General features: G+C 46.9%; 1 protein-coding gene across 5 annotated transcripts; it reads left to right on the top strand.

The window, feature by feature from the left end:
- Nucleotides 1–469: 469 nt before the first annotated feature.
- On the top strand, nt 470–24,206 carry TTLL3 (tubulin tyrosine ligase like 3). Of its 5 annotated transcripts, XM_037055637.1 has the most exons (13): nt 470–2,648; nt 2,853–2,944; nt 4,553–4,721; nt 4,862–4,959; nt 5,986–6,114; nt 6,893–7,007; nt 7,722–7,820; nt 9,023–9,218; nt 12,816–12,964; nt 16,724–16,967; nt 18,010–18,445; nt 22,724–23,164; nt 23,876–24,206. In XM_037055637.1, the coding sequence occupies exons 1-13, from the start codon at nt 2,249–2,251 to the stop codon at nt 24,113–24,115; spliced, it is 2,808 nt and encodes a 935-aa protein (XP_036911532.1). In that variant the 5' UTR covers nt 470–2,248; the 3' UTR covers nt 24,116–24,206. The 5 variants fall into 5 exon arrangements, with proteins under 5 accessions (XP_036911532.1, XP_036911533.1, XP_036911529.1 ...); XM_037055638.1 differs by lacking the exon at nt 5,986–6,114 and having other exon boundaries at nt 22,724–22,868; nt 23,871–24,206; XM_037055634.1 differs by having other exon boundaries at nt 4,556–4,721; nt 22,724–23,921.
- Nucleotides 24,207–24,866: the final 660 nt, after the last annotated feature.

Genomic DNA, 24,866 nt, shown 5'->3' with positions numbered 1-24,866 from the left:
TTCAAATCCCAGACTTTTGCGTCTACCAGTGGTAAGACAGTAGCCATGTGTGGCTGTTTGCATTTAAATTATTCAAAGTAAATAAGGCTTAAAGTTAACTTCCTCAGTCCCACCAGCAACATTTTAAGTGCTCAATAGCTACCAGTGACTGATGCCCACCGTGTCAGGTGACAGGTGTAGAATATTTCCATCATCACAGAAACCTCTGTTGGACAGTACTAGATTTCTTGGTGAAACCTCAGAGTCAAAACACGTGTTTGAATCCTAACTTGGAAGTTTAGCAAATTGTATTCTGTGCCTCAGTTTCTTAATCTGTAAAGTGGAGATAATGAATGTAAATAATCCTAGTCCCTGCTATACAGGTACTAAATAAACAATAGTTGATCTTTACCAGTCCACTATCCCAAGGCTGATAATTCCATTGTGCTAGACAAGAAGGTTGACATTATCCCCGTCTTGGAGAGACAGGAAAATACATATGCTGAAGTGTTTCATACTAATGTAAGTCTGGAAGCCCACAGGGCGTGTATGAAAGAGGGTGCTAGGGAAAATTTCAGAAGGGTTAGCCTTTGAGCTGTGCTTTCAAAAGAGTTTTTTCCAGGTGACTGAAGGATCTCTTGAAGTGGAGGACAAGGTCATATTAAAGGGGGGAGGGGCTGGGATGGGCTGGGGGCAACTTGGACAGCTATCACCCCCTTTATGACTTAGCTCTGTGACCTCCCGGTCCTGCCTTGCAGAGTAAGGTGTGCCCTCTGGGGCACATGGCTGTGTCCTGGCTTTGCTGGGAGTGTTAAAGGTGCTCACAGCGAAGTTGGTGTCCTGCTCACTTACCCTCGGAGGACAGTCCTGCTTGGGTGAGCCAGCCAAAATTCTTGCCATGGGTCCATCTCCCAGGATCTGGAGCCTCTGGAACCCAATTTGCTGCATGATAAGAGACTGGGTGGTTTCCAGTCAGCCCAGTCACCAGCCAATGGTGGGGGAGGGGGTTGGGAATGGTGTTCTGAGTGGTCGGGGTTGGCTAGACAGGTGGAGGACCCACCATCACTGAAGGGGCAGACCTAGCCAATGACAACACAAAGTGGGTGTTTTAGACCAGGCTATTTTCTTCTCTGGAGTCTGCTTAAATGGGCATCCTTTGAAAGGATGGGCACCTTTCAAACTGCCTCTCCACGACCAGTAGACAACCCTTATGAGCCATAATGTGGTCTTAGGTTAAACTGTTCAGAGTGGGGCCTTAATGCTTGCTTTGGCAGCGCGTATACCAAAAAAAAGGTGGGGCTTTGGAGTCAGACCCGGGTTCCAGTTCTGACCCTAATGTGTTATAACACAAATTGTTTAACATCTTGGGGGCTTATTTGCCTCACCTGTGGTTTTTGAGGATACACTTTGCCGCTACCTCCAAAAGGCTTCCTTAGTTTTGTCTTGAGGGCTGTATGTAACTTCAATTACATTTTTTTCTGCAGTTGACTCAAACGATCTGTTTTATGATTTCCAGGTTATTGTGGGGTGGGGGTGGGGGAGTGCACTCTACCTTGGCCACTGTTTCCCCCATATACTGTCTTTCCATTTGTCCCCAAGGACCTGCAGATGCCATCCTGCCTCATCGGGCTGCTCCAGCCACACTGGCTGCCTTGAGTTCCCCAGAAAGGTTCTTACCCTCCTTGGCTGTCACTGAGGCTTGCCCCTCTCTGGAATGCTATTCCTCCCCTCTTCCCTAGCTAACTCCTGACCTCCTTTGCATTCTGTAAGGCTTTGGATTAAATGTCATCTCTTCAGAGGACATTCTTGACTGCCTTATCCACAATATGCCCTTTTCCTGGTTTTAGTTCATTGCACTTACCAGGCTTATAGCTGTTTTATACTTTCGTTGCTTACTTTTTGTTTCCTCTGCACTGGGCTGTGAACTCCATGAGGTCAGGGACCGACCTGGCCTATTGCATAGCACGTGGTCCTCTATAAATACTGTGGAATTGGAAGTGCTGGCTGAGGAACCATGGCACTGATAGTAACTGGTAGCCTCGTGATGTGCACTTCCACCATCAGTGCTATGCTCATCAAGCGTCTGGGGCAGGTGAGACTCAGGATTTGCCTGCTTGAGAGATCCTCAGAACAAGCCGGCCCTTCTGAGAGTGAGGAGAAATGGTTTCCAGGGTGACAACAAACAGGGGGCGGAGCCTTGGAATGGAGGGCCCAACTAGGGCTTCCGCAGGGCCCACCCCGGAGAGAAAGCGGCGTGGGGAGGGGGCGCATGCAGGGTCCCCGCTCAGTGCTCCTGAGCGCGGGGGAGCCGAGGGTCTCACACCAAGGTTACGCTGCCTGGTACCGTCAGGAGGGTGGCCCCGTAAGCAGCTGGCGGAGGAAGCCGCAGCCGCCCGAGCCATGCACCAGTTCCACAGTCCCATGGCCTTGGGAACGCCACTCGATGTTGAGGTCTCCAGAGACGCAGCCATGGCCGCGGCCCGCCTCCATTTGGCCCAGTGAGGCTTGCGCAGGCTGCGAACACCGGGCCCGCAGCCCCGCCTTAGCGCACAGCCCATGCCACGCCTTCGAATTGCTCACCCACTGTACTCACGCCCAGGGATCCACAGATCTACGTCCCCTCGGGCCCTCGCACACCCGGGTCCTTGATGATGCCCCGCTGCAGGACGGTGAGGCCCTGTGCGGGAGGCCCATCCTGGCCTGAGGCGGTGGCGGCGAGGACGGGAAGATTTGGGGTGGAGGGAAGGAATGGAGGCCTGGAGAAGAGCGATAGAGAGTGGGCATCTGGATGAAGGATATTAAAAGAGAAGGAGTGTGGGCATTGGGGCTAGGAGAGACGCTAGGCTGAGCCCTCACTACACATCTTTCTGCAGGTTCCCTTGTCCTCTGGCCAGGATTGTCCAAGGCGTCTCATCACATGGGCCGGCTGAGAAAAGCCAAGATCTATGTAGAGAAAGCTGTCAAGGTCGGAGGGGACTGTGGGGATCGCGTTCTAGAATGGCTCAGCCTGTCTCCCTGAACTATTTTATTCCATCCTTAAAAAAGCAGATAAAAACCCTTGATCCCACATCTGTCTTCAAATACCTCCCTATGTCTGATACCCCTCACTTAGCAGACTTGTCTACTTCTCTACCTGGGATTCGCTGTTAGCTCCCACTACTCTTCTGTGCCTTCCCCGCTTCCTTCAGGAACCACTCTAGTCAATGTCACTAGGGACTTCCCAGCGGCTCTTTTTCTGTCCTAATCCTTGTTGTGCACTCTGTGTCATTCTGCACTGCTGCCCCACACACCCTATTCTCATGGCTGCCTGCTCATTCCAAGTTTTCCTTTCTCCCTCCCTGGCTACTGCTTTTCAGTTGTCTTTGAAGGTGCCTGGGTCGTCAGTGGTTCCCTGGGTCCCTCTCCACACCTCTCTCCTGGGCTGTGAGTCTGTACAATGCCATGTGCCCCCCACACGCCCTTTCCTGCCCAGCCTGGTGCTCTAACTCCACACCCAGCAGGTCCAGCACCTACTTAACATCTCTATCTAGAGAACTTAAAAGCATTTCCATGTCCCACACCATACTCTTGCTTTTCTGGCCTAAACCAGTCCTCACTAGTCTCTGGTTCTCCCCATCTCCTAGTTGTTCAAGCCAGAAATCTGATCTTTCTGTTCACTTACCCACACATCTACTCCCATCAGCAAAACCAATTATCTCTATTTCTAGAACAAGTCTCAACTCTATTACTTTCTTCCCTTCCCCATTGTAGCCACCTTCATTCTAGCTATTGTGATTTCTCTCCTATACAAACCACAATAGCCTTCTAGCTGGCAAACCTACTTTCATCCTTGTCTCCTCCATCTAGTCTCCATACAGCAGTAAGCCAAATGTATGGAGCCTCCAGCCATGGCACTCCCTCCCTTTGCCTTTAGTACTTCATGCTACTGTTCTAAAATTCAAGACTGTTTCCAAGGCCTGCAGGGCCTTCCACAGTCTAGCTCTGACCTGTCTCCTCAGGAGCGCCCCCCTCATTTCCATCCTCATCTTGGCCTCCTTCCAGTTCCTTCAGACCTCTCTCCAGCCTCAAGACCTTTGCACATGCTTTTCCCTTTGCCTCCACTGCCATTTTCCCAGCTAGAAGGTGGAAAATTTACGGCTCCTTCTCCACCTTCCCTGTGCATGTATTTCTAGTTTCTCTGGATCCCCATTCAGTATCTGGCTTTTGGACCCAGCCAGCTTGGATTTCAATCCCTGCTTTTTCACTTAACCACTGTGTGGCCAAGCTACTCAACCTCTCTATGTCTCTGTTTCATAACCAGTTAAGTGGGGATAATAGCATCTATTAAAAATTCATGTTATTTTTAGTAATATATACAAATGCTTAGTACATAGTAGGTGTTCAATAAATATTAGCTATTACCATTATAATTTTGACTATGCATATTTATTTATCTACTTGTTTATAATCTCTCTCCCCTACTAGAATATAAAGATTTCCTGAAGGCAGAGCCCATAACTGTCTGGTTCACCATCCCCTATGTCTGGCACTTAGGCGGTACTTACTGAACAAGTATCCTTCTTTCACCTTACAGCAGAAGAAAATCTTTATGATTCAAGGTCACTACCCAGTGATCCGGTGCCTCTTGCGCCAGAGGGGCTGGGTGGAGAAGAAGATGGTCCGCTCCTCAGGCACCACCTTGCTGCCCCCGCAGAAGGATCTGGACAGCTCGGTAATGGATGATAGCAACACCACTGAGGATGGTGAGCACTTCCTTCCATTTCACCAGCTGCCTCTCCCGAGTCCCTTTTCTTTGGTTCCCACTGTCCCAGGGTTGAGACTTCAGTATGGGTCCATGCAGCAGGGGCGGGGGCCTCACCAGGCCTGGACTCTGCATTCACAGAAGAAGAAGATGAGGACGAGGTGTTCCAGACACCACAACTGTTGGACTTTGATGACGCACAGGAATTTGATGACCCAGATGGGACACACGCTCTGATGGTGAGGGCCCAAGGGACTGGCAGGGGTCTGCTTAGTTGGAAGGAGAGCACTGGAGTCCAGCTGGATGACCTCAGACAAGTTTTTTCCTTCTCTGAGCCTCAGTTTCCCCATCTGCGGTAAAAACCGCTTCTCTAAAGCCTGGATGGCCTAGCAGAGTGCTAAGAGACACAGTGGGGCTCTGACAAGGCAGGCCTGGGACCAGAACTTGACTTTCTGTATCAGAAACTGACATAGACTCCAAGCCCAGGAATTCCCCCTTCCAAATAAACTCCCAGAGTTCATCCTCTTCCTCTGCCCTTGGCAAGTGATGGCTGGAAAGAAGGGCTTAAAAAGCTTTGAAAGAAGCTGATATGATGGTGTGGAGGACATGCATGTTGGGGTGAGGACACTTGGCTTCAGGTCTTGCAGCCACCACTTACTGAGTTGAACTATACCCAATTGCAGTTTTTGTAAGTCAGGAAAGGTTGAGCATGGGCAGTTGCATATGGCTCAACCTTGTCAGCCTTGGACAAGCCACCCTCCCTATGCCTCAGTTTACTCATTTGTGAAATGGGGACAACAATAGCACCTGCCTCACAGGGCCTGCTGAGGATTAGCATGTGGTCTAGCATGTGGTGTTATTGCTTATTAATAATCATACTTCCCAGAGTTGTAGGAAAAAGAGAGAGGCATAGAGCCTTTGTCACATGCTATGCGCCCACCAGCTTGGAGTCATGGTCCTACCACTGAGCAAGTCACAGATGGCCATGAGCCAGAACAAGGTGTGGTATTAAGTTGTGTGGCTTAGTCACTGCCTAGGAGCACTTGGCCACAAGAGTCTGCAAGCCCACCTGCTTGCTGCTCACCTAGTGTGTGCCCTGGAGGAAAAACTGTCCTTTTTTGTTTTACACAAAGATGGTATGTGGGCTAGAGGCCATCATGGAAGCATCCTCTCCTTCCATTCACACTCCGTGCTCAGCAGGGCAGGAAGAAGCATCTTCCAGCCTTGTGCTCTCCACACCAGACTCCCCTGTCTCCTCTCCCCAGTCCCGCATGGTTCGGAATGAGATCCCCTACTTCATCTGGACCACTCGGCGGGATGTGCTGGACTGTCGCTTCCTCTCTAAGGATCAAATGATAAACCACTATGCCCGGGCTGGCTCCTTTACCACAAAGGTGGGCTTTCCAGGGAAGAGGGCATGGCACTTTCCAACCCCCCAGCCCTTAGGCCAACAACCCAGTTCCCTGCTCTCCTTGGCATTCAGAGAGAGTTCTCAGGAGGGGTTTGGAATGTAACTCAGTGGGATTTGGAAGTAGACAGTCCTGGGTTTAACTCCAACCCCTGTAGCAGGTCTGGCACATGTAGATATTGACTAAATAGACTCCAGGATCCAGATAGGATGTGGAGCCAGAACAAGCACCAAGTTCAATGACTGAGCAAGAAGGCCCTTACCTCCTAAGCAGAGGATATCTGGCTGATGGATCCATTCTATCTTACTAAGGTTTAATAAATTAAGGTTTTATCTTACTAAGGTTGTTAATAAACTAAGGCTTACTAACAAGTGATTTCACCTCTCTGAGCCTCAGTTTTCTCATCTTTAAATGAGAATAACAGTAAAACTATTTTCTAGGATATTGGCAAGAATGAGGTCTTTATAGTTGGGACCTGCTAGTGTATTTTTTGGTGTGGACTGGGAAGGATTCCTAGAGGAAGCAGGTTCTTTAAGAATGTGACAGGTTGGATAGGAGGGATGTGGGGCCTTCTCAGCAGGGGCTGAGTGGGCAAACATCTGGAGGTGGATGTGAACGAGTCAGGCCCAACAAGTGCTCAGAGTCCCTGAGAATATCCAGGCAGAGTCTCCTGGAGCTGTCTGGGCTGGTGCTCGGGGTGGGGAGCCCCTGGAAGATTCTCTGGACAAGTCCCACCCTGACCCCTCAGTGGCTATCTCCATAGGTGGGTCTATGTCTCAATCTCCGGAACTTGCCGTGGTTTGACGAGGCTGATGCTGACTCCTTCTTTCCACGCTGCTACCGTCTGGGGGCTGAGGATGACAAAAAGGCCTTCATAGGTAAGGAGACGACCATCCCCGTGCCTGGACTCCTCTGCCTGTGGGCTGAAGGCTTCTCTCCTCATGCACTTGTCAACCCTAGCAGAATTCCTTCTCCATCCCTCATCCTTATCTTTCTCTGGTGTGCCTCTCTTAATGAGCCTCCTAGCTTCATCAGCCCAGATCTCCAGAAGATCTTGGGCAGTTTAACTTGTATTCTAGTGTAGATTCTAAAAGTTGGTCAATGAGCTGAGTTTGGAATCCAGAATGGATTCAAATTCCATTTGAAGGCCTGAGTCAAATTCCATTGGCTAGATTGGGTCCCTAATCCAGAAAAGGTTCTGGACTTTGGGCTTCTAAAGCAGAATAGTTTCCAACCCCAGAAAATGTTCTAAATTCTAGTCAGATTTTGGGGCCAGAGTGGATGCTAGGTTTAAATTAGTCTCCAAATCTAAAATAGGTTCTGGGCCAAGGTTTGGTTCTCAGGCTAGAAGTCCATCAGGAATAGAAGAAAGAAATCAGACAATAGGTTTAGGTGAGATTTTAAAGGCAGAATATGAGCCAAGTCAAGTCAGATTCTGGGTATGATTCTATGTTTGAAATAGGAGCCAGGTTCTAGAATTAGAAGATAGTCAGGTTCTGGATCCAAAGCAGGGCAGGTCATGATCAGGTTCCAGAACCAAAACATGCTTGGAGCCTCGGGGCTGAGCAGAGTATCCCCTGCTCCTGGAGCAGAGGACTTCTGGTTGACAGCTGCCCGCAACGTTCTCAAGCTGGTTGCAAAGTCCGAATGGAAGTCACATTCTATCCAGGCAGAAGAGGAAGAGGCCCCACGTAAGTACTCTGTGGTTCCCTCCATCCCCTCATCTGTTTATCCTCCCACACATCTACCCATCCATTTATTATTCATCCACACATCTATTTATTATCCATATCTGCCTATTCACCATCCCTTCCTATCCACCCACCTGTACATCTACCTACCCCTCTGTTCTTCCATTCATCCACTCACCTGTCCATCTACCTACCCACTCACCCACACACCCACTGATCTCTCATTCACCTACCCATCCATCCATTCATCTCCCCACCTATCCCCACACTGTTGATCTACTCATTCACCTACTTTCCCTCAGCCACACTCTATATTCATCTATCCACTCTGCCACCTTCCTACCTAGCCTTCCACAGACTCATGAACCCAATTATCCACCTGCTTTTCCATCCTTCTCTCCATCACCTGTCCATCCTCCAGTCTATCCACTCAACCATTCTTTTGTCTGAACCACCTACACACCTATCTTCCTATCCATTTGTTAACTGATCCACTGCCTTATTCAGCCCTTCCATGGGCCTGGAATGTGGCCAAGCTCTCCAGTGAGGACAGACTAAGTCCTGTCTGTGGGGTCTTTGCAGGAGAGGAAGCAGTGAAACTGCATAGTTTCATGTGGTCTGAGGGCTCCTTGTGCCTTGTGGAGGCACAGAGGTTGCCACATTCCATGTTGGCCCAATCCATTGCTTGCCCCTTCCCTTTCTGGACTTAGTTCCTACCTCAAAGCCCCAATACCGTAATCCAGGGGCTATTAGCCAGAGATTCAGGGCCATAAGGAGCAGCTCTACTGGGAGGTGGGAAATCCCTCTTTCTTCCATAGGGAGACCTCCCTATTGCTTCTCCCTGGGTGTGCTAGGATCAGGGGCACAAGGACCTCAGGTGTGTGTGAGAGGTTCCAGGATCAGAAAGGATGCAGGTGTGTCTGAGGTTATAGTGGCTGAGAGGCCCTGGGGTGGACCCTCAAGTGATTGACAGGTTTTGGGACAGTGGGGGCCAAGGGTGAGCACTAGGGTCTCAGGTGAATTTAGAATAAGGTCTCAGGTAAGTGACAGGTCCCAGGGCAATGAGCGATTGCAGGTATGTGGTGGGTCTCAGATGTATTTGGGAGAGTCCTTATTGAAGCAACAGGCTTTGGAGCCCTGCATGCTGTGGCATGTGTCAGGTTACCTGTCACATAGTGATAGGCCCCTCCATGCCTCTGCAGAAGACCAGCAGCCCATGACACAGGAGCAAAAGCCAGTGAAGGTGACCCCAGAGTTTGTGGATGAGGCTCTACATGCCTGTGAGGAGCACCTTAGCAACCTGGCCCACCTGGACATTGACAGGGACTTGGAGGCCCCGCTGTACCTCAGCCCGGAGGGCTGGTCCCTCTTCCTCCAGCGCTACTACCAAGTGGTCCAGTGAGTATCTCTGCAGCACTACGGGCAGGTGCCCCCAGCTCTAGGGGACTTCCGTATTCTGAGCCGTGCTCATTCAGGGACAAACCCTCTCCAGTGCAGCCCCCACTTCCTCCCTAAGCCTCTCGCTTTTGTTTGCCCTGTTACTCTCCTGCCCAAGAACTCCTCAGGGCTCCCACTGCCTTCACAATGTGATGCAAACCTATCTTCCTGGATCTCGGCATAGCAAAGTCACAAAGGTCATGGCTTGTGCTATCAGGGAGACCTCAATTACAGTCCTAGATTTGCAACTTTCAAGGTCAATGACCTTGGGAATGTCGCTGATCTTTTTGGAGTTTTACTTTTCTCAAATGCAAAATATATTTTTAGAAATTGTCTTGCTCTGCCCTGGCTGGTGTAGCTCAATGGATTGAGCATGGGCCTGTGAAGCAAAGGGTCCCAGGTTCTATTCCCAGTCAGGGCACATGCCTGGGTTGCAGGCCAGGTCCTCAGTAGGGGACTTATGAAAGGCAACCACGCATTGATGTTTCTCTCCCACTTTCTCCTTCCCTTCCCCAATCTGTAAAAAATAAATAAATAAAATATTTTTAAAAAATTGTCTTGCTCAAAGGCAGGTTAGACAGGATGAATTGTATTATGTGCTCAGTACAGACTCAGTATTCACTCACAAAATAAGGACCTGTTAAATCAATTCAATTTTATCCTGAAGGCCAGTGTTTCCCAAAATATGCTAATAGGATGCTGGTTCCACAGGATGTGAATCAATTTTGTTGGGGGGAAAAAAGGTGGGGGGCAGGGTGGGCTCTGTGGTCAATCACCTTTGGAAAACATTGGGTTAAACAAAGTTAGTAGCAGGTTTCCTTGGTGCAGGGCTCTTCAGAAGTATGGGTGGGACATACCCCAGAGAGAGATAGGGCGGGCAGTGTCGGAACTCCTCAAATAACGTGTTTTTATAACATTGATGAGATGCTGTTCTGAGAACTTTTGTTTATATCATTTAGCCCATAGTAAAATTGGTTTTGTTATACATCATTTCACTTCGCTGCAGAACCTATCAACAATGTTGAGCGAGGACCTACTGCGTATCCTGTACCCAGGTGACCCTAGGCGCCCCAGAACATCCTGAAGGGGTGTGTTTTCAGAGCACGTGTTGGGAAAGGTCCTTAAGCTTTAAGGTCCTTAAGGAAAGGTCCTTAAGACTGGCACTGCTGCAGGGAGATTCCATTTAGCAAAGGTGTGCAGGAGAGACTGAGGGAGAGGGCCCAGAAGGCGGGGCACCGTGTGCCAGGCTCCAGAAATGACACGTAGACCCTGCTCTCAAGGGACGCAAAACTCAGGTTGGGAGACTTGCAGCAAGCCAGGTGGGAGAGCTCAGGGCCTTACTGGGGTGGGTTAACAGGGAAGAATGGAACAGATTCAATGATTTATTTATAGGGAAGACTAAAGAGCTAATCATGAACTTTGAATGAATGTGAAAAAAACCATATTATTGATCAATCATTCATTTGTATCTTTTTTAAATGTCAGAAAGTGAAAATGATCCTGTACTTTCTCCTTAGCTCCCAGAATATGTAAAGCCACCCTTCTTCTTCTTCTTTTTAAGATTTTATTTATTCATTTTTAGAGAGAGGTAAAGAGAAGGAGAATGAGAGAGAGAGGATCATCAATGTGTGGTTGCCTCTTGTGCGCCCTGTACCAGGGACCTGGCCTGCAACCCAGGCATGTGCCCTGACTGGGAATCGAACTGGCGACCCCTTGGTTTGCAGCCTGCACTCAGTCCACTGAGCTACACCAGCTAGGGCAAAGCCACCCTTCTTAAACTAAGAATTATTGAGACTGAGTTAAAATGTTACGTGAAAAGAATGTGAGTCCTACTTATTTCTGGGTGTGGGCAAGTTCTAGAGGGCTGTAGGAACTTCTCAGAAGTGGGAATGTCATAAAATGTTGCATCATATAACACCTCTAAGTGTCAAGTTGTTCAGCGTAGCTAGTTAGCATTCATTAATTCATTTAATATTTATTGCCATGTTTCTCAACTCCCCTCCCATACCCTTTACCTGCCCCCACCCCTTCCCCGCCGGTAACCCCCATGCTGTTGTCTGTGTTTTCCCAACTTTTTGAAACAAATCCATGACTCAGCAGCCAGGCTTTTGATCAGGGCTGACTTTCCACAAGCACAGGGGTTATTTTTTCTTTTTGTTAAATATAAAGACATATTGTCATGCTGAACATACTTTTTCCAGTTACTACACGTGCCCCTGCCACCCCCATGTGACACTTTTCTGGGCCAAATCACAGATTTACTGAGCACATTCTTTGTGCTATGGCCCATGGGAAGGTTTCCAGCAAACCTTCTGGAAATAGAAGGGTCAGGACTTAGGTGTGAATAAGAGGCTGTGCTGCACCCCTTCCACCCTGCTGTCCCTGCTCCTGGCCCTGCCCCAGTGGTTGCTGCTGCCTCCTTATTACAAGAGAGGTAAGTTTTCCATGGCTGGAGACAGTCAGGAGGCTAAGATGTTAAAGGGAGGTGAGCATCTAGTGGAGGTTTCCTTCCTATTCAGTTAGAAGAGAAGAAATAGGAGAGTTTGGATGAGGCAGCCATCTGGGCTGTTTTTTTGTGGCTTGGTTTAATTCAGGACAGTTTGTGTCCTGTAGGGAACAGGGCCTCTCTTTGTCCGTGAACCCCAATCTGCACAGACTAGGTGAGGAGGCAAACTCCTGCCAAAGTACTTGCTTACCCAACCATTCATTCGTTTAACAAACTTTTAGGGAGTGCCGAATAAGTGCCAGATACACTGCTTGGGGAGGGGAATACAACAGACAATAACAGCTACAGAAGCGTTCCCGCTCTTATGGAGCTTACATGCCAGTGGGGGGAGATAGACAGTAACTAAGTGTAGATGCCAGGTGGTAGATGGTAAGAAGAGAAAAGAAAGCAAGCCGGTGTGTGATATAGATGTGCTTGAAAAGAATTAGACTAGGAAGGGATTCATGTAGCAAACAGTGTGAGGTCCAGATTGGAAGGGGGATTAAACACGCCCAACACACCTGTAAGTGTAGACAGGATGTAGTTTGTGTCCTGGTTCAGCTTTTCACTCAATTTGTGGTATTGGACAAGTCTCTTAACTCTCCAAGCTTCAGTTTACACTGCTGGAAGATGGGACCAGTAATACCTTCTTGGCTGGGCTACAGAGGGGATTAGTGATAATACATGTAAAGTCCTCGGCACAGAGCCTGGCACGTAGTGGTGCCTCACCATTAGGTGTGGTGTGATTAATTCTGCCAAAGGCAATTTTAAGGTGATGGAAAGTGAGGTGGCAGAAAGTGGAATGTCGGAGTGGGTGGGGGGTCCAACAAGTTTCATTTCCCCATCCTCTCCCATTCCAGCAGCCTGGGATGGTGCCCTGGGCAGATGGTGCCCTGGGGGACAGCTTGAGGGTGGGAATGGAGGTTTGGGAGAGACCTATGTGGATCTGTAGGGAGGAAAGGGCACAACCAAGGCTGGTAGGACCATGGCCAGGGGGCTTGTGTCTCCCTTTGCCTTGTCTACCAGGCAGTCCCCAGGCCCAGTCCTGCCCAAGACCCATCATCTCCCCACAGTGAGGGGGCAGAACTCATGCACCTTGATGCTCACGTCCAGCGCTGTGAGGATGTCCTGCAGCAGCTCCGGGCCGTATTGCCCCAGATGGACATGGAAGGAGATCGCAACATCTGGATCGTGAAACCAGGAGCCAAGTCCCGTGGCCGAGGTGGGTGTGAGCCCCTGCACTCTGCACCAGCACCTACAGCCTCCCTCCTCAGTAAGAAGCCAGGCTGTCGATAGTGCAGGCTCAATGGGAGCCAAACTGCCTGGATTTGAATCCCAGCTCTGCTATCTATGTGCTTTGTGACCTTGAGCATGTTATATCACCTCTCTGAACCTTGGTCCTCTCATCTATGAGAGGTGATATTACTTCCCACAGAGTGAGGATTAGAAGAGGCAGGGTGTCTCAAGCTCAGCATAGTGCCAGGCAGAGTAATCTTCCCCTAATCCTTGGCTGCTGTGATGATGCCAGTTTCTCCTCCCCGTCCTCAGAGTTGGGTTGATATTTTAGGTAGGTCTGGTGATATTCATGTGCAGGTGCTTGTTGTCATTTAGGCCTTTAGGTTTCACCAGTGTGTCCTGTGAGATATAGCGTAGTGGTTAAGGGTATGGATGCTGGGAGCCAGACTCTCTGGGTTCAAACCCAAGCTCTGCCTCCTACTATTTGTAACACCTTGGGCAGGTTAGTTAACCTCTTGTGCCTCATTTTTATCATTAGTAAAATGAAGTCAGTAAATAAATACCTAGAGGATTAGATGAGTATGACACAGATAAAATACTTAGATCCTATCCTTTTACATAATAACTGCTATATAAGCGCTATTATTTTTAGCTATTATTCTGGCTTCTCAGTCCAGTGTGAATGGAATCTGAACAGGAGAGCCAACAAGATGCAATGGTGCCTTAGCCCAGCCTTGAAAAACTGGTTAAGGACTCCTGAGGTGCAGAAAGCAAACTTTTAGCAGACATTTCCCAATAGTGCCCTTGGACGGATTCGTTCATGCCTAAGTGAAGCTGTGACAGCCCGACACTGTAGGACACTCTCTCAGGAATGTCACTTCAAAACCAACATTGTGGTCTTTCTTCTTCTACAGTACCTTGGAAATAGTTTTGTTGCTTTTTTCCAAGTATGAAAGTACATGTTTATTATATTGTAAAAAACGAAAGAAAGGAAAAGCCACCCTTGATCTCACTGAGATAACTACCATTAACCTCTCAGTGTGTTTCTTTCCACAATTCCTTCTATACATTTGGGGAGAGAGATTTAGTTTAGTTTAGTTTAAACAAAAACATACTATTCTTCAGTCTCCTTTTTTAATATCCTTAATATCAATTAGTACTACTTATTTATTCTTTGCACACTTCTTTGTCCTTAATAATAGATCTTGGAGATCACCTGATTTCAGTACATCTAAATCTTCCTTTTTTTCCTGTTTTTAGCTTATTTTTTAAGGTTTCTTTAATTGTATTTTTCCATCACCATTCACCTCCCTTATACTCCACCCTGACCACCCCACACAATCACCACACTGTTGTCCATGTCCGTGTGTTTGTAGCTTACTGTTATGCATACTTTTAAAATACACAAATGAGCAAGAATAACACAATGAATCTCCATGAACCTAGCACCAAATTAAAAATTTTTCTCTCCATCTTTAGAAAAACTTAATTGAAATGTGTATATAACATATATCATTGACAAGGGTAAACATTGTGAGTGTATAAGTCAACGAATTGTCACAGTTGAGGAAACAGCACTCAGGTCACGAAATAAAACATTCCCTGAACCCTAGAAGGCCCTCACCCACACTTCCTTCTAGACTGTACCTTCTGCAATGGTGATCCCTATTTTGATTTATAATACCATAGATTAGTGTTGCCTGTTTGTGAATTTTATATAAAAGGATAGTATATACTTACTTGTATCTCATTCTCCTGTACAGCTGCATAAATCTAATCTTGTTTAGATGTACTGTCATGGACTCACCTAATCCTTTTTAAAATTTTTTGTTTTTTTTTTCTTTTTTAGAGAGAGGGGAAGGGAGGGAGAAAGAAAGAAAAAGTTCAATGTGTGGGTGCCTCTTGCACACTCCGTACTGGGGACCCTGCCTGCAACCCAGGCATGTTCCCTGACTGGGGATTGAACTAGCAACCCGTTGGTTCACAGGCCAGCACTCAATCCATTGAGCCACATCAGTCAGGGCTTACCTAATCCTTTTCTGATGTGTATTTACATGGCTGCCAGTTTTTTCCCTATTTATTTGTTTATTGATTAATTGCTATTATAAATAACTCTAATGGACACTCTGTGCAGAGATCTATGGCCTTTCCATTTTTTTTTTCCCTTAGGATAAATTTCTAGAAATGAAATTGCTGGATTGGTTAAAGAGCACAAACAGTCTCAATCCTTTTTACACTAGGCATCGTGTTTTTGGAAATCTTGGTGATCAGTCTGGCCATTTGAGAAAGGATCTGGCTTGGGAACCAGACACAAATTGTTCTGTGCCATCGGCAGGAGATTAGGTTGTTTCAGGGCCAAACAAGGAAGGAATGAGATTGATTTGTGAGCACATGTGTGTGATTTGTAGTACGATTCTGGTATTTATCAGCGTTATAAAGCCCTATGCCGTATAAGCATATATGCTTAATGTCACTAGTTGTAAAAGAGATAAAATATATAAGCTACCATTTTCTATCCAGGAAAATGGCAAAAATAAACAATCAACAGTGTTGGGTAGGATGCGGGCAAACAAAATCTCATTCGCTGTTGCTGGGAGTGCAGATTGGTGTAACATCTTCGGCAATATAAAATGGAAAAATGCATATACCTTGGAGCCAGCAAATCTACAGCTAGAAATTTATTCCACAGGTGACTAATAATAATGGCATAAGTTCACATTTACAGAATGCTCACCATGTGCTAAGCACTTCTAAATCTTTAACGTTTAAATATATAGGATCCTATGAAGCTGAGGCACGTATAGACTATCCCACAACCTGGAAGGATATCCATAGGACTGGGAAGCCACAGTTGGCTGTCTCTGGGGAAGGAGACATATTCTTAATTATATATCCTTTTGTATTGTCTACTTTTTGTTTCTCATTTTATGTTCTGTTGAATTTATGAAAAAAAAACCAAAGTCATTTACACACATGGTTTTTTTTAATAAGCCCAGTGCTGTTTGAATTTTTTTTAAAGTTTTTTTTTTTTGCCCTGGCTGGTGTAGCTCAGTGGATTGAGCACGAGCCTGCAGGGCTCCAGCAGGGCACTCCTGAGAGGCAACCATACATTGATACTTCTCTCCTTCTCTCCTTCCCTTCCCCTCTAAAGATAGATAGATAGATAGATAGATAGATAGATAGATAGATAGTTGCCTCTTGGGAGTCCCCTGCTGGGAACTGGCCTGCAACCCAGGCATGTGCCCTGACTGGGAAGGTTTGAATTTTTATCCATGTATATATTCCTTTTCAATCAAATAAAACTGGTTAATTTTTAAAACCATTTTTAAGGTTTTATTTATTTATCTTTAGAAGGGAAGAGCAGGGGGGAGAGAGGGAGAGAACCACTGATATGTGAGAGAAACATCAATCAGTTGCCTCTCCCACACCTCCAACCAGGGACCAGGCCCAGGACCTAGGCATTGAACCCTGACCAGGAATTGAAATGGCAACCTTTTGGTTTGCAGGTCAGTGTTCAATCCACTGAGCCACATCAGCCAGGGCAAAATTAGTTAATTTAAATTTAAATCCTCAGCAGATTTTCAGCTTTCCTAAGGCAATGGCATTCTGATTAAGGCAGGCAGCCTTGCCCACTCAGCCCTATCATTTCTGTGGGGATAAGAGCTTATGGTGAGCTGTACACGGTCCCCACCCCTCTCCCAGCTCAAGCCTGCCATGGCCCCTGATTACCCCATTCCCTCCTTAGGCATCATGTGCATGGACCACCTGGAGGACATGCTGAAACTGGTGGATGGCAACCCCATGATGATGAAGGATGGCAAGTGGGTGGTACAGAAGTATATCGAGCGGCCTCTGCTCATCTTTGGTACCAAGTTTGACCTGAGACAGTGGTTCCTGGTGACCGACTGGAACCCACTTACTGTGTGGTTCTATCGTGACAGCTACATCCGCTTTTCCACACAGCCCTTCACCCTGAAGAACCTGGACAAGTGAGCCCCACCACTTACCTCCCATAAGCTCCCATTCTAGTTGGGGAGGCGGCAAAGAGTGGGCAATTCCAGTGCACTGCTGGGCTCCAAACAGACTCTGCAGGCAGGCAGGCCCGCCATCCATCCCACCACCCTCCACCCATCAGATAATGAGTGTGTACCCTGTGCCATTCTCTGTTCTAGGCACTTGGGATGCAGTAGTGAACAAAACAAAAGGCCAGCTCTGACAAGTTCACAGTCAAGCAGGGAGAAGAGACAAGCAATGAATATAAGTAAAATCATGTAATAGGCTAAATGTTGACATTAAAAAAGAGAATGTAGAGCAGGGTAAAAGGCATTCAGGAGAAATTCTAGAGAAGAGAGGCAAGTTGCATCACTAACTTTTGGGGTGAAGGAAAGCCTTGTTGAGTCCGGGGCCCAAACTCCACCTCTGCAGCTTTCGAGCTGTGTAACTTTTGTCAAGTGAAAACCTACTTAACTTCAGCTTCCACATCTGAAGAATGGAAGCAGTGATAGGAGACTCATAGCTGTCAACTCTCAAATCGAGTACTTGGTATGTGACAGGTGCTTAGCATATCATGCATATTAGTCACAAAAACCCAGTGAAGTGGGTACTGTACCTTCATTTTATAGCTGCGAAAGGAGCACTCAGATTAAATGACTTGCCTAAAATCTCACAACTAGTTGGTGGTGAAGGTAGGACTTGAGCACATGTCTTAGTGACTGTAGGGCCCATACTCTTACCCATCTTCCTACCTTCCAGGCACTGGGAGGGTTAACTGACACTGAGCTCAAAGCACTTAATACTATGTTCCCCACAGTGAGTGCCCTCAGAAGAGATCCCAAGAGATAAGGCTGGTTCTGGCCCTGGAAGAATGTTATGGGCCCCAGGCCTCTGTCCTTGTTCTCCCCAGCAGGACCCCATCTCAGGTTGAATGGTCCACTGTGGCCCAGGGCTGGGTCCAGGGTTTGCCTGTCCTCCCCAGGATTGGGTGGGAGAGGCAAAGGGGCCCAGACCCCAGCTCTCTGCTCTCTGCCCCAGCTCAGTGCACCTGTGCAACAACTCCATCCAGAAGCACCTGGAGAATTCATGCCATCGGCACCCACTGCTGCCCTCAGACAACATGTGGTCCAGCCAGAAGTTCCAGCTCTACCTACAGGACATGGGGGCCCCAAATGCTTGGTCCACTGTCATCGTGCCTGGCATGAAGGCTGCGGTGATCCATGCTTTGCAGACCTCCCAGGACACTGTGCAGTGTCGGAAGGCTAGCTTTGAGCTCTATGGTGCTGACTTTGTGTTTGGTGAAGACTTCCAGCCCTGGCTGATCGAGATCAATGCCAGCCCCACCATGGCACCCTCCACGTCTGTCACCACCCAGCTGTGTGCTGGTGTACAAGCTGACACCCTGCGCGTGGTCATTGACTGGCGGCTGGACCGAAACTATGACACGGGAGCCTTTGAGCTCATCTACAAGCAGGTGAGGTGGCTGGGCCCAGACAGGACCCCAGGGAGTCTTCCCGCCTTCACTACACTATAGTGAAGCACAGGCACTGCAGTCGGACAGACCCAGTTCAAGTCCTGGTCTGGCCTCAGTAACTTAGTTACAGCCATTTCCTTATCTGTAAAATGGAGATGCCCCTACCACTTTTCTCATGGGGTTTGGGAGGAGGAAATGAATTAATTCTTGTGGGTAATATTTCTAGAGAGGCATATAGCATAGTATTCCTGAACCTCCCTGGGTTCAAAATCCTGCTCAATAACTACAAGCTGTTTGACTCTGAACAACTTCCTAATCTCTAAGAGGGAAAGGGTCTCAGTTTCCTCATCTGTAAAGCATGAATGAAAATAGTGCCTACCTCATAAGGTTGTGACAACTAAATGAGTTGAAAGCACATTAGAACAGTGTCTGGCATATATTAAATGCTACAGAGGTTCTAGCTGTTGTTGTTATTAACTAATAAGGTTGTTAGGTGTTTCATGATAAATGGCATCACTGTAAGTGCCTGGATATATAAGTCAGTTAGTGGAAGCTACTGTTATTATTATTATAGACATTCCCACCCAAAAAGGAGAGCCTGGGTGGGAAGTCCACAGGTATCATTGTTCCATAGAAATTCTAAAATCCAGTCTTAGCATATATTTCTAGTTTTGCTATTAGGGTCCACTGTTACTTCCCAGGAGTTCTCCATGGCTCTTGCTTCCATCCATTGGGATCTCAGTTTGGCTCTGAATCATCCTTCCTTTCCTGTGAACATTCTCTATAGTTCTTAGTCTGTTACCTGCTCATAGAAATTTGGGGGTACACATTTCTTACCTATCAATTTTATAATCTGGTCTATTATACAAAAGCCATGTCTGCAAATCTAAGAGCTTTTCTCTCTTCTGTGACGCTGCTATAGCACAACAGCCCGCAAAATAATAAAAGCCCTGATGTTAGCAGACCTCTAGGCAAACTCAAAATGCATAAGACTGAAACATAAGATCTACATGTATGCCCTTGAGATGCTTCAAAGATTTGTAGCAATTTTAATGGGCCCATCAGGCATGACTTAGATCCTTCTGAAATTCGTTGTGGTTTTTAAAAACCAAGATGTAATTGACAAATAACATTATGTTAATTTCGGGTTTACAATATAGTGATTGCGTATCTGTGTACATTCTTGGTGAAATGGTCACAACACTGAGTCCAGTTAACATCCATCACCACATGTAGTTAACAAATTCTTTTTCTTGTGATGAGAGCTTTTAGGATCTATTCTCTTAGCAACTTTGAACTCTACAACACAGTATTATTAACTATAGTCACCAAGCTGTACATTACCTTCCCCAGACTTGTTTTATAACTGGCAGTTAAAACATTTTGACCACCTTCATACATTTCATTCACCCCTCATCCTCCCATCTCTCTGTTCTCTGTAGGTATGAGTTCAATTGTTTTGATTTTTTTAAGATTCTACATAGGAGTAAGATCATATGGTATTTGCCTTTCTGTCTGACTTATTTTACTTAGTATAAGGCCCTCAAGGTCCATGCATGTTGCTGCAAATGGTAAGATTTCCTTCTTCTTGTGCCTGAAGGTGTATATATTTATACATATACATATATATACGTATACATATATACACCACATTTCCATTATCCACTTATCTGTTGATGGGCACTAAGGTTGTTTCCATGTTTTGCTTTTGTAAATAATGCTGCCATGAACATGAGGGAGCATGTATTTTTTGGTTAGCATATTTGCTTCCTTTGAACAAATACTCATAAAAATGACATTTACTGGATCATGTGGTGGTCTTATTTTTAATTTTTTGAGGAACCTTCATACTGTTTTCCACAGTGACTGTACCAGTTTACATTCCCAATAGTTCACAAGGGTTTCCTTTTGTACACATCCTCACCAATACTTGCTTTTTGTCTTTTTGATAACAATAAAAAAGACAGGTGTGAGGTAATGTCTCCTTGTGGTTTTAATTTGCATTTCCCTGATGATTAGTGATGTTGAGCACCTTTTCAGGTACCTGTTGGCCATCTGTAGGTCTTCTTTGGAAAAATATCTGTAGGTCCTCACCCCATTTCATAATTTGTTTTTTGCTAATCAGTTGTATGAGTTCTTTATATATATTGAATATTAACTTCTTACCAGATATATATTTGCAATTATTCTCTCCCATTCAGTTGGTCTTCTCATTTGCTGTGCAGAAGCTTTTTAGTTTGATGTAGTCCCCCTTGTTTTTGCTTTTGGTGTCAAATCTAAAAAATCATTGCCAAGACCAATGTCAAGGAGCATAGTATATGTTTTATTCTAGGAATTTTATCTTCTAGGAATTCTAGGTTTCAGGTCTTACGTTGAAGTCTTTAATCCATTTTGAGTTGATTTTTGTATATGGTGTAAGCTAGGGGCCCAGTTTCATTCTTTTGCCTGTGGCTGTCCCATTTTCCCAAAACCATTTATTGAAGAGACTGTCCTTTCCCATTTTTGTGCTTGTATGTCCTTTATCATAAATTAATTGTGTGGGGTTATTTCTGGGCTTTCCATTCTGTTCCATTGATCTCTGTGTCTATTTTTATGCCAGTAACATACTGTTTTGATTACTATAGCTTTATAATATAGTTTGAAACCAGGAAGCATGATGCCTGCAGCTTTGTTCTTCTTTCTCAAGATTGTTTTGGCTAATTAGGTCTTTTGGGGTTCCATATAAATTTTAGGATTTTTTTCTATTTCTGTGAAAAATGCCATTGGTATTTTGATTGGGATTGTATTGAATCTGTAGATTGCTTTGGGTAGTATGGTTACTTTAACAGTATTAATTATTCTAATCCATGAACAGAAAATATCTTTCCATTTGTTTGTCTCTTCAATTTCTTTCATCAGTTTTCAGTGTACAGGTCTTTCACCTTCTTGGTTAAAGTTATTCCTAGGTATTCTTTTTGATGCTCTTTTTAAATCTAGAACAGCCCCACTGCTTTTTCCCCCCTGAGTCTGGATCTTTTGAAGGGGTCAGGCTGATTGTTTTGTAGAACTGTCCCACATTCTGGATTTATCTGATTGTTTCCTTGGGGTGGTTTTTAACTGTTCTTCTGTTACCTGAATGTTCTGTAAACTAGAAGTTAGGTGAAAAACTTGATGAGGTTCAGTTTAACATTTTTGGCAAGACAAGTTGAGAGGTGATGCTGGGTACCTCAGTGTCACAAGGCACGACACTGTCAGAGCACCTCAGGATCAGTGATGCTAAGTCTGACTGAGGAGTTAGGGTGGCGGCTACCAGATCTCTCCATTGTAAACTGTATCCTCCCCTTGGCAATGATCACTTACCTTGGAAGGTGATCCTTTGGCCCTGTGCAAATGACACATTTTCCTGTCATCCTTTTCATCCACTTGTTTTGATATCTAGTTTTAATTCTTTTTAATGCTTTTTGTATCAGTTACAAAATGGTAAGTTTCTGATTCTCTCTCCTTCTACATTTATTAGCTAAGATTCTTCTACAAAGATGAGCTTTTCCTCATCAACTTGGCTTTCTGGGAGCTGATATCTGGATTCTGCACAAGCTCCAAAGGACAGTTCTAATTAGATAGATTCTAATCAGGATCCTTTGACGACACAGAAAACACCTCAAACAAGCTGTGGATTAAAGTTCTTAGCGAGACCCAGGGAGCTCTCTGGAAACACAGCTGTAGGAAGTACCGTTTGGCTTTATAAGAACTGAAATAACACAGGAGCAATTTCTCCGCCTCCCTCTGCATGTGTGCTACTTCATCCCCTGCACAGAATGCCTCCTTTCAAGCTCTCAGTTTGCGTCCCCGTAACTGGGGTTCCTCTGAGGCTCCAGGCAGATTCTGACCTTCTTCTCTGGGTATCATAACTCAGATTCTCTCTGTAAAGAGTCCAGCTGCACTGAGGAAGCTTTCCATCAGCAGTGACCTGTGGAATAGAGCCACAAATGTTCCAGCAAGGGCCAGGGCAGCTTAGGGGGGTGAGGGGGTGGACAGGTGCTAGTGGAGGAATGGCTGAGACTGCCACACTCCTCTGGGTTACTAACCCAGGGCTCAGTGATTCTCTCTAGGGACTGATTCAGGCCTCCAGGCCCAGACTCCTTAGAGGACGGAGGTAGGCTTCCCATTTCTCAGCCCAGAAATGTCTCCTGACTAGGTGCCCCAGAAACTAATTCCATGCATCTCTGCCCTGAGTCCTTCTGGGCCTAGGATTCTAGCAGCACTGTCTGAGCAGGCCTTGTCTCCTCTTCTTCCTCATAGCCTGCTGTGGAGGTGCCCCAGTATGTGGGTATCCAGCTTCTAGTAGAGGGCTCCACCATCAAGAAGCCCTTGGTGATGTGTCACCGGCGGACGGGGCTCCGCACAGCGCTTCCTCAACTGCTGACCCAGCGAGACTCTGGGGAAGGCAAGGACTCGGGGATCTTTATCCACATGTCAGCCCCTAGGAAAGTTCCTGGGGACAGGAGCCTGGAGCACTCTGAGAAGCCAGACTCCACTGCCGCCACATTGACCGCTGAAAAGGGGAAGAAAGGCAAGGCAAAAAGTTCTACAGTCCTGGTCCACTCCAGTATCCAGAAGTGGGACTCACCCAACCCAAGGATGGGCTGCATTTTCACCAAGACCTTTGTTAGTGGCAATAGGCAGGCCCACCCCTTGAACAGACTGCCATTGAGTCTGAAGAACCTCCAGGCCCTGGCTAAGACCACTCCGCCAAAACACCCCAGGACCCCAAGGCAATTTCTTCCTGCTCTTCAAGCCTCTCCTAAATATCTGAATTTTCCCACTACCCACAGCCCCACCAAAGAGCTACCAGTAGCAAGTAAAAGTCACCACTTACAAAGTATTTTTTAAAAACACACAACCAAGTGAGTATTGTCCCTTCCCTTCCAAAGGAGTCACCCTGCAAGACAGTTATTTCCACGATGCCAGGACTCACTCCCCGGTGGCTCTATCCCCAGAGCCCAAGTTTTTCCCGCCACATTGTTCTGCCTTTGCCTCCCTGCACAGTTGCCTCTGAAGGAAAAGAACTAACATTTATACAACCCTTAACAGCTTACAGTGTTCTGCTATATAACCAGCTCCTTTAGTCCTCACAGCCTAGTGAGTTAGGTGCTGTTACCCCCATTTTCCAGTCAAGGGATCAGGAAGTTTAAGGAAGTTGCCCGAGGTTGTACATCTCAAAAGGGGCAGAGACGGGATGCAGACCCAGGTCTGTTGGACTCCAACTCTTGTGTCCTACCCATGGCCTCTGGAGGAGGAGCTGGGAGGGCTCCATCTGACTTCACATGCCCCAGCCTTCACATTCCACCACCTCTTGCCCTGCACACACACCTGGAGGGGTAGCTTAGTCAGCCTTGAGCCCGCCTCCCACCGCCCCAGACTTTCACAGCACCTCTTGCTCCCACAGCCCCTTACCACTTCCCCAGCCTCCACACCAAAGCCCGGTTGCCTTCTCTCCACGGGCTCCGACCCCAGGGGCCAGTCCTCGGACGGCAGCACAGCAAGCTGGTGGGCTCCAAGGCCCTGTTGAGCACAAGCAAGGCCTTGATGATTCTACCTACCGCCAAGGTTTTGATTTCCTTCTCACCTAAACCTGAGCTCAAGTGGGCACCCATCATCCTGAAACCAAGAAAGGTGGGCCTCAAACTATGACTCGCACCCAGGAGGGCAGTGAGTGCTGGGGTCAGGGCTGGAGGGCACAGGCCAAGGGCAGCTCCTGGGCTGGCTGGAGCCCCAAGGGGAGGGCTTGTTTCCCTCAGGATTCCCTTCCTAGACAAATTCCTGATCACTTCTCCCCTCCTTTTACATCAAGGCTGCTGTTGTTCCCAAGCGCCTTTGTGGTCCCCATCCTGGAAGTGCTTTGTGGCCTTTACCCTCTGAAGTTAGAAATCTTCCTAGTACACATAGGAAGATCAAGGCCAAAAGCGAGTTCAAGGCCAGACTCCATGACAGACCCAAGGCTGAAGCATGCTTCATGAAGACACTGAGCCTTCCGGGACCCTTGCCTCTAATCAATGCACACCAGGGGTGGCGGGGAATGCAGGATGTGAGGCTAAAGAAGCCCTTGCTTCAGGCCTCACTGTCCCCATCCTGGGTGCAGCACCAAATAAAAAGGAGCAAATAAAGTATTCTTGGCTTGGCTTTGTTTCTATCAGAGGGTGAAGAGAGTGTAGAGTGGGGCTTGTACCCCAAAATCTAGAACAGGAGTCTGAGGCCCTCAGCAACTCCAGGAAGCAAGGCTCAGAATTCCCACACAGTGGCAGACACGGGACTTCCTGTTAGGAAGGCTCTCTGATCTTTAGGTAGGGGGATAAGTCTTACTTTACAGACGAGGAAACTGTCTGAATGAGGCAGCATGGCTTGCCCAAGATCATGGGGCCAGTGGGCAGAAGTCTGGGTACAC

Source organism: Sturnira hondurensis, unplaced genomic scaffold, assembly GCF_014824575.4.
Source record: "Sturnira hondurensis isolate 20B ecotype Veracruz unplaced genomic scaffold, ASM1482457v3 Scaffold0008723, whole genome shotgun sequence".
Classification (NCBI taxonomy): domain Eukaryota; kingdom Metazoa; phylum Chordata; class Mammalia; order Chiroptera; family Phyllostomidae; genus Sturnira; species Sturnira hondurensis.
The sequence above is the reverse complement of the archived record's forward strand: the minus strand, read 5'-3'. Positions and strand labels throughout refer to the sequence as shown.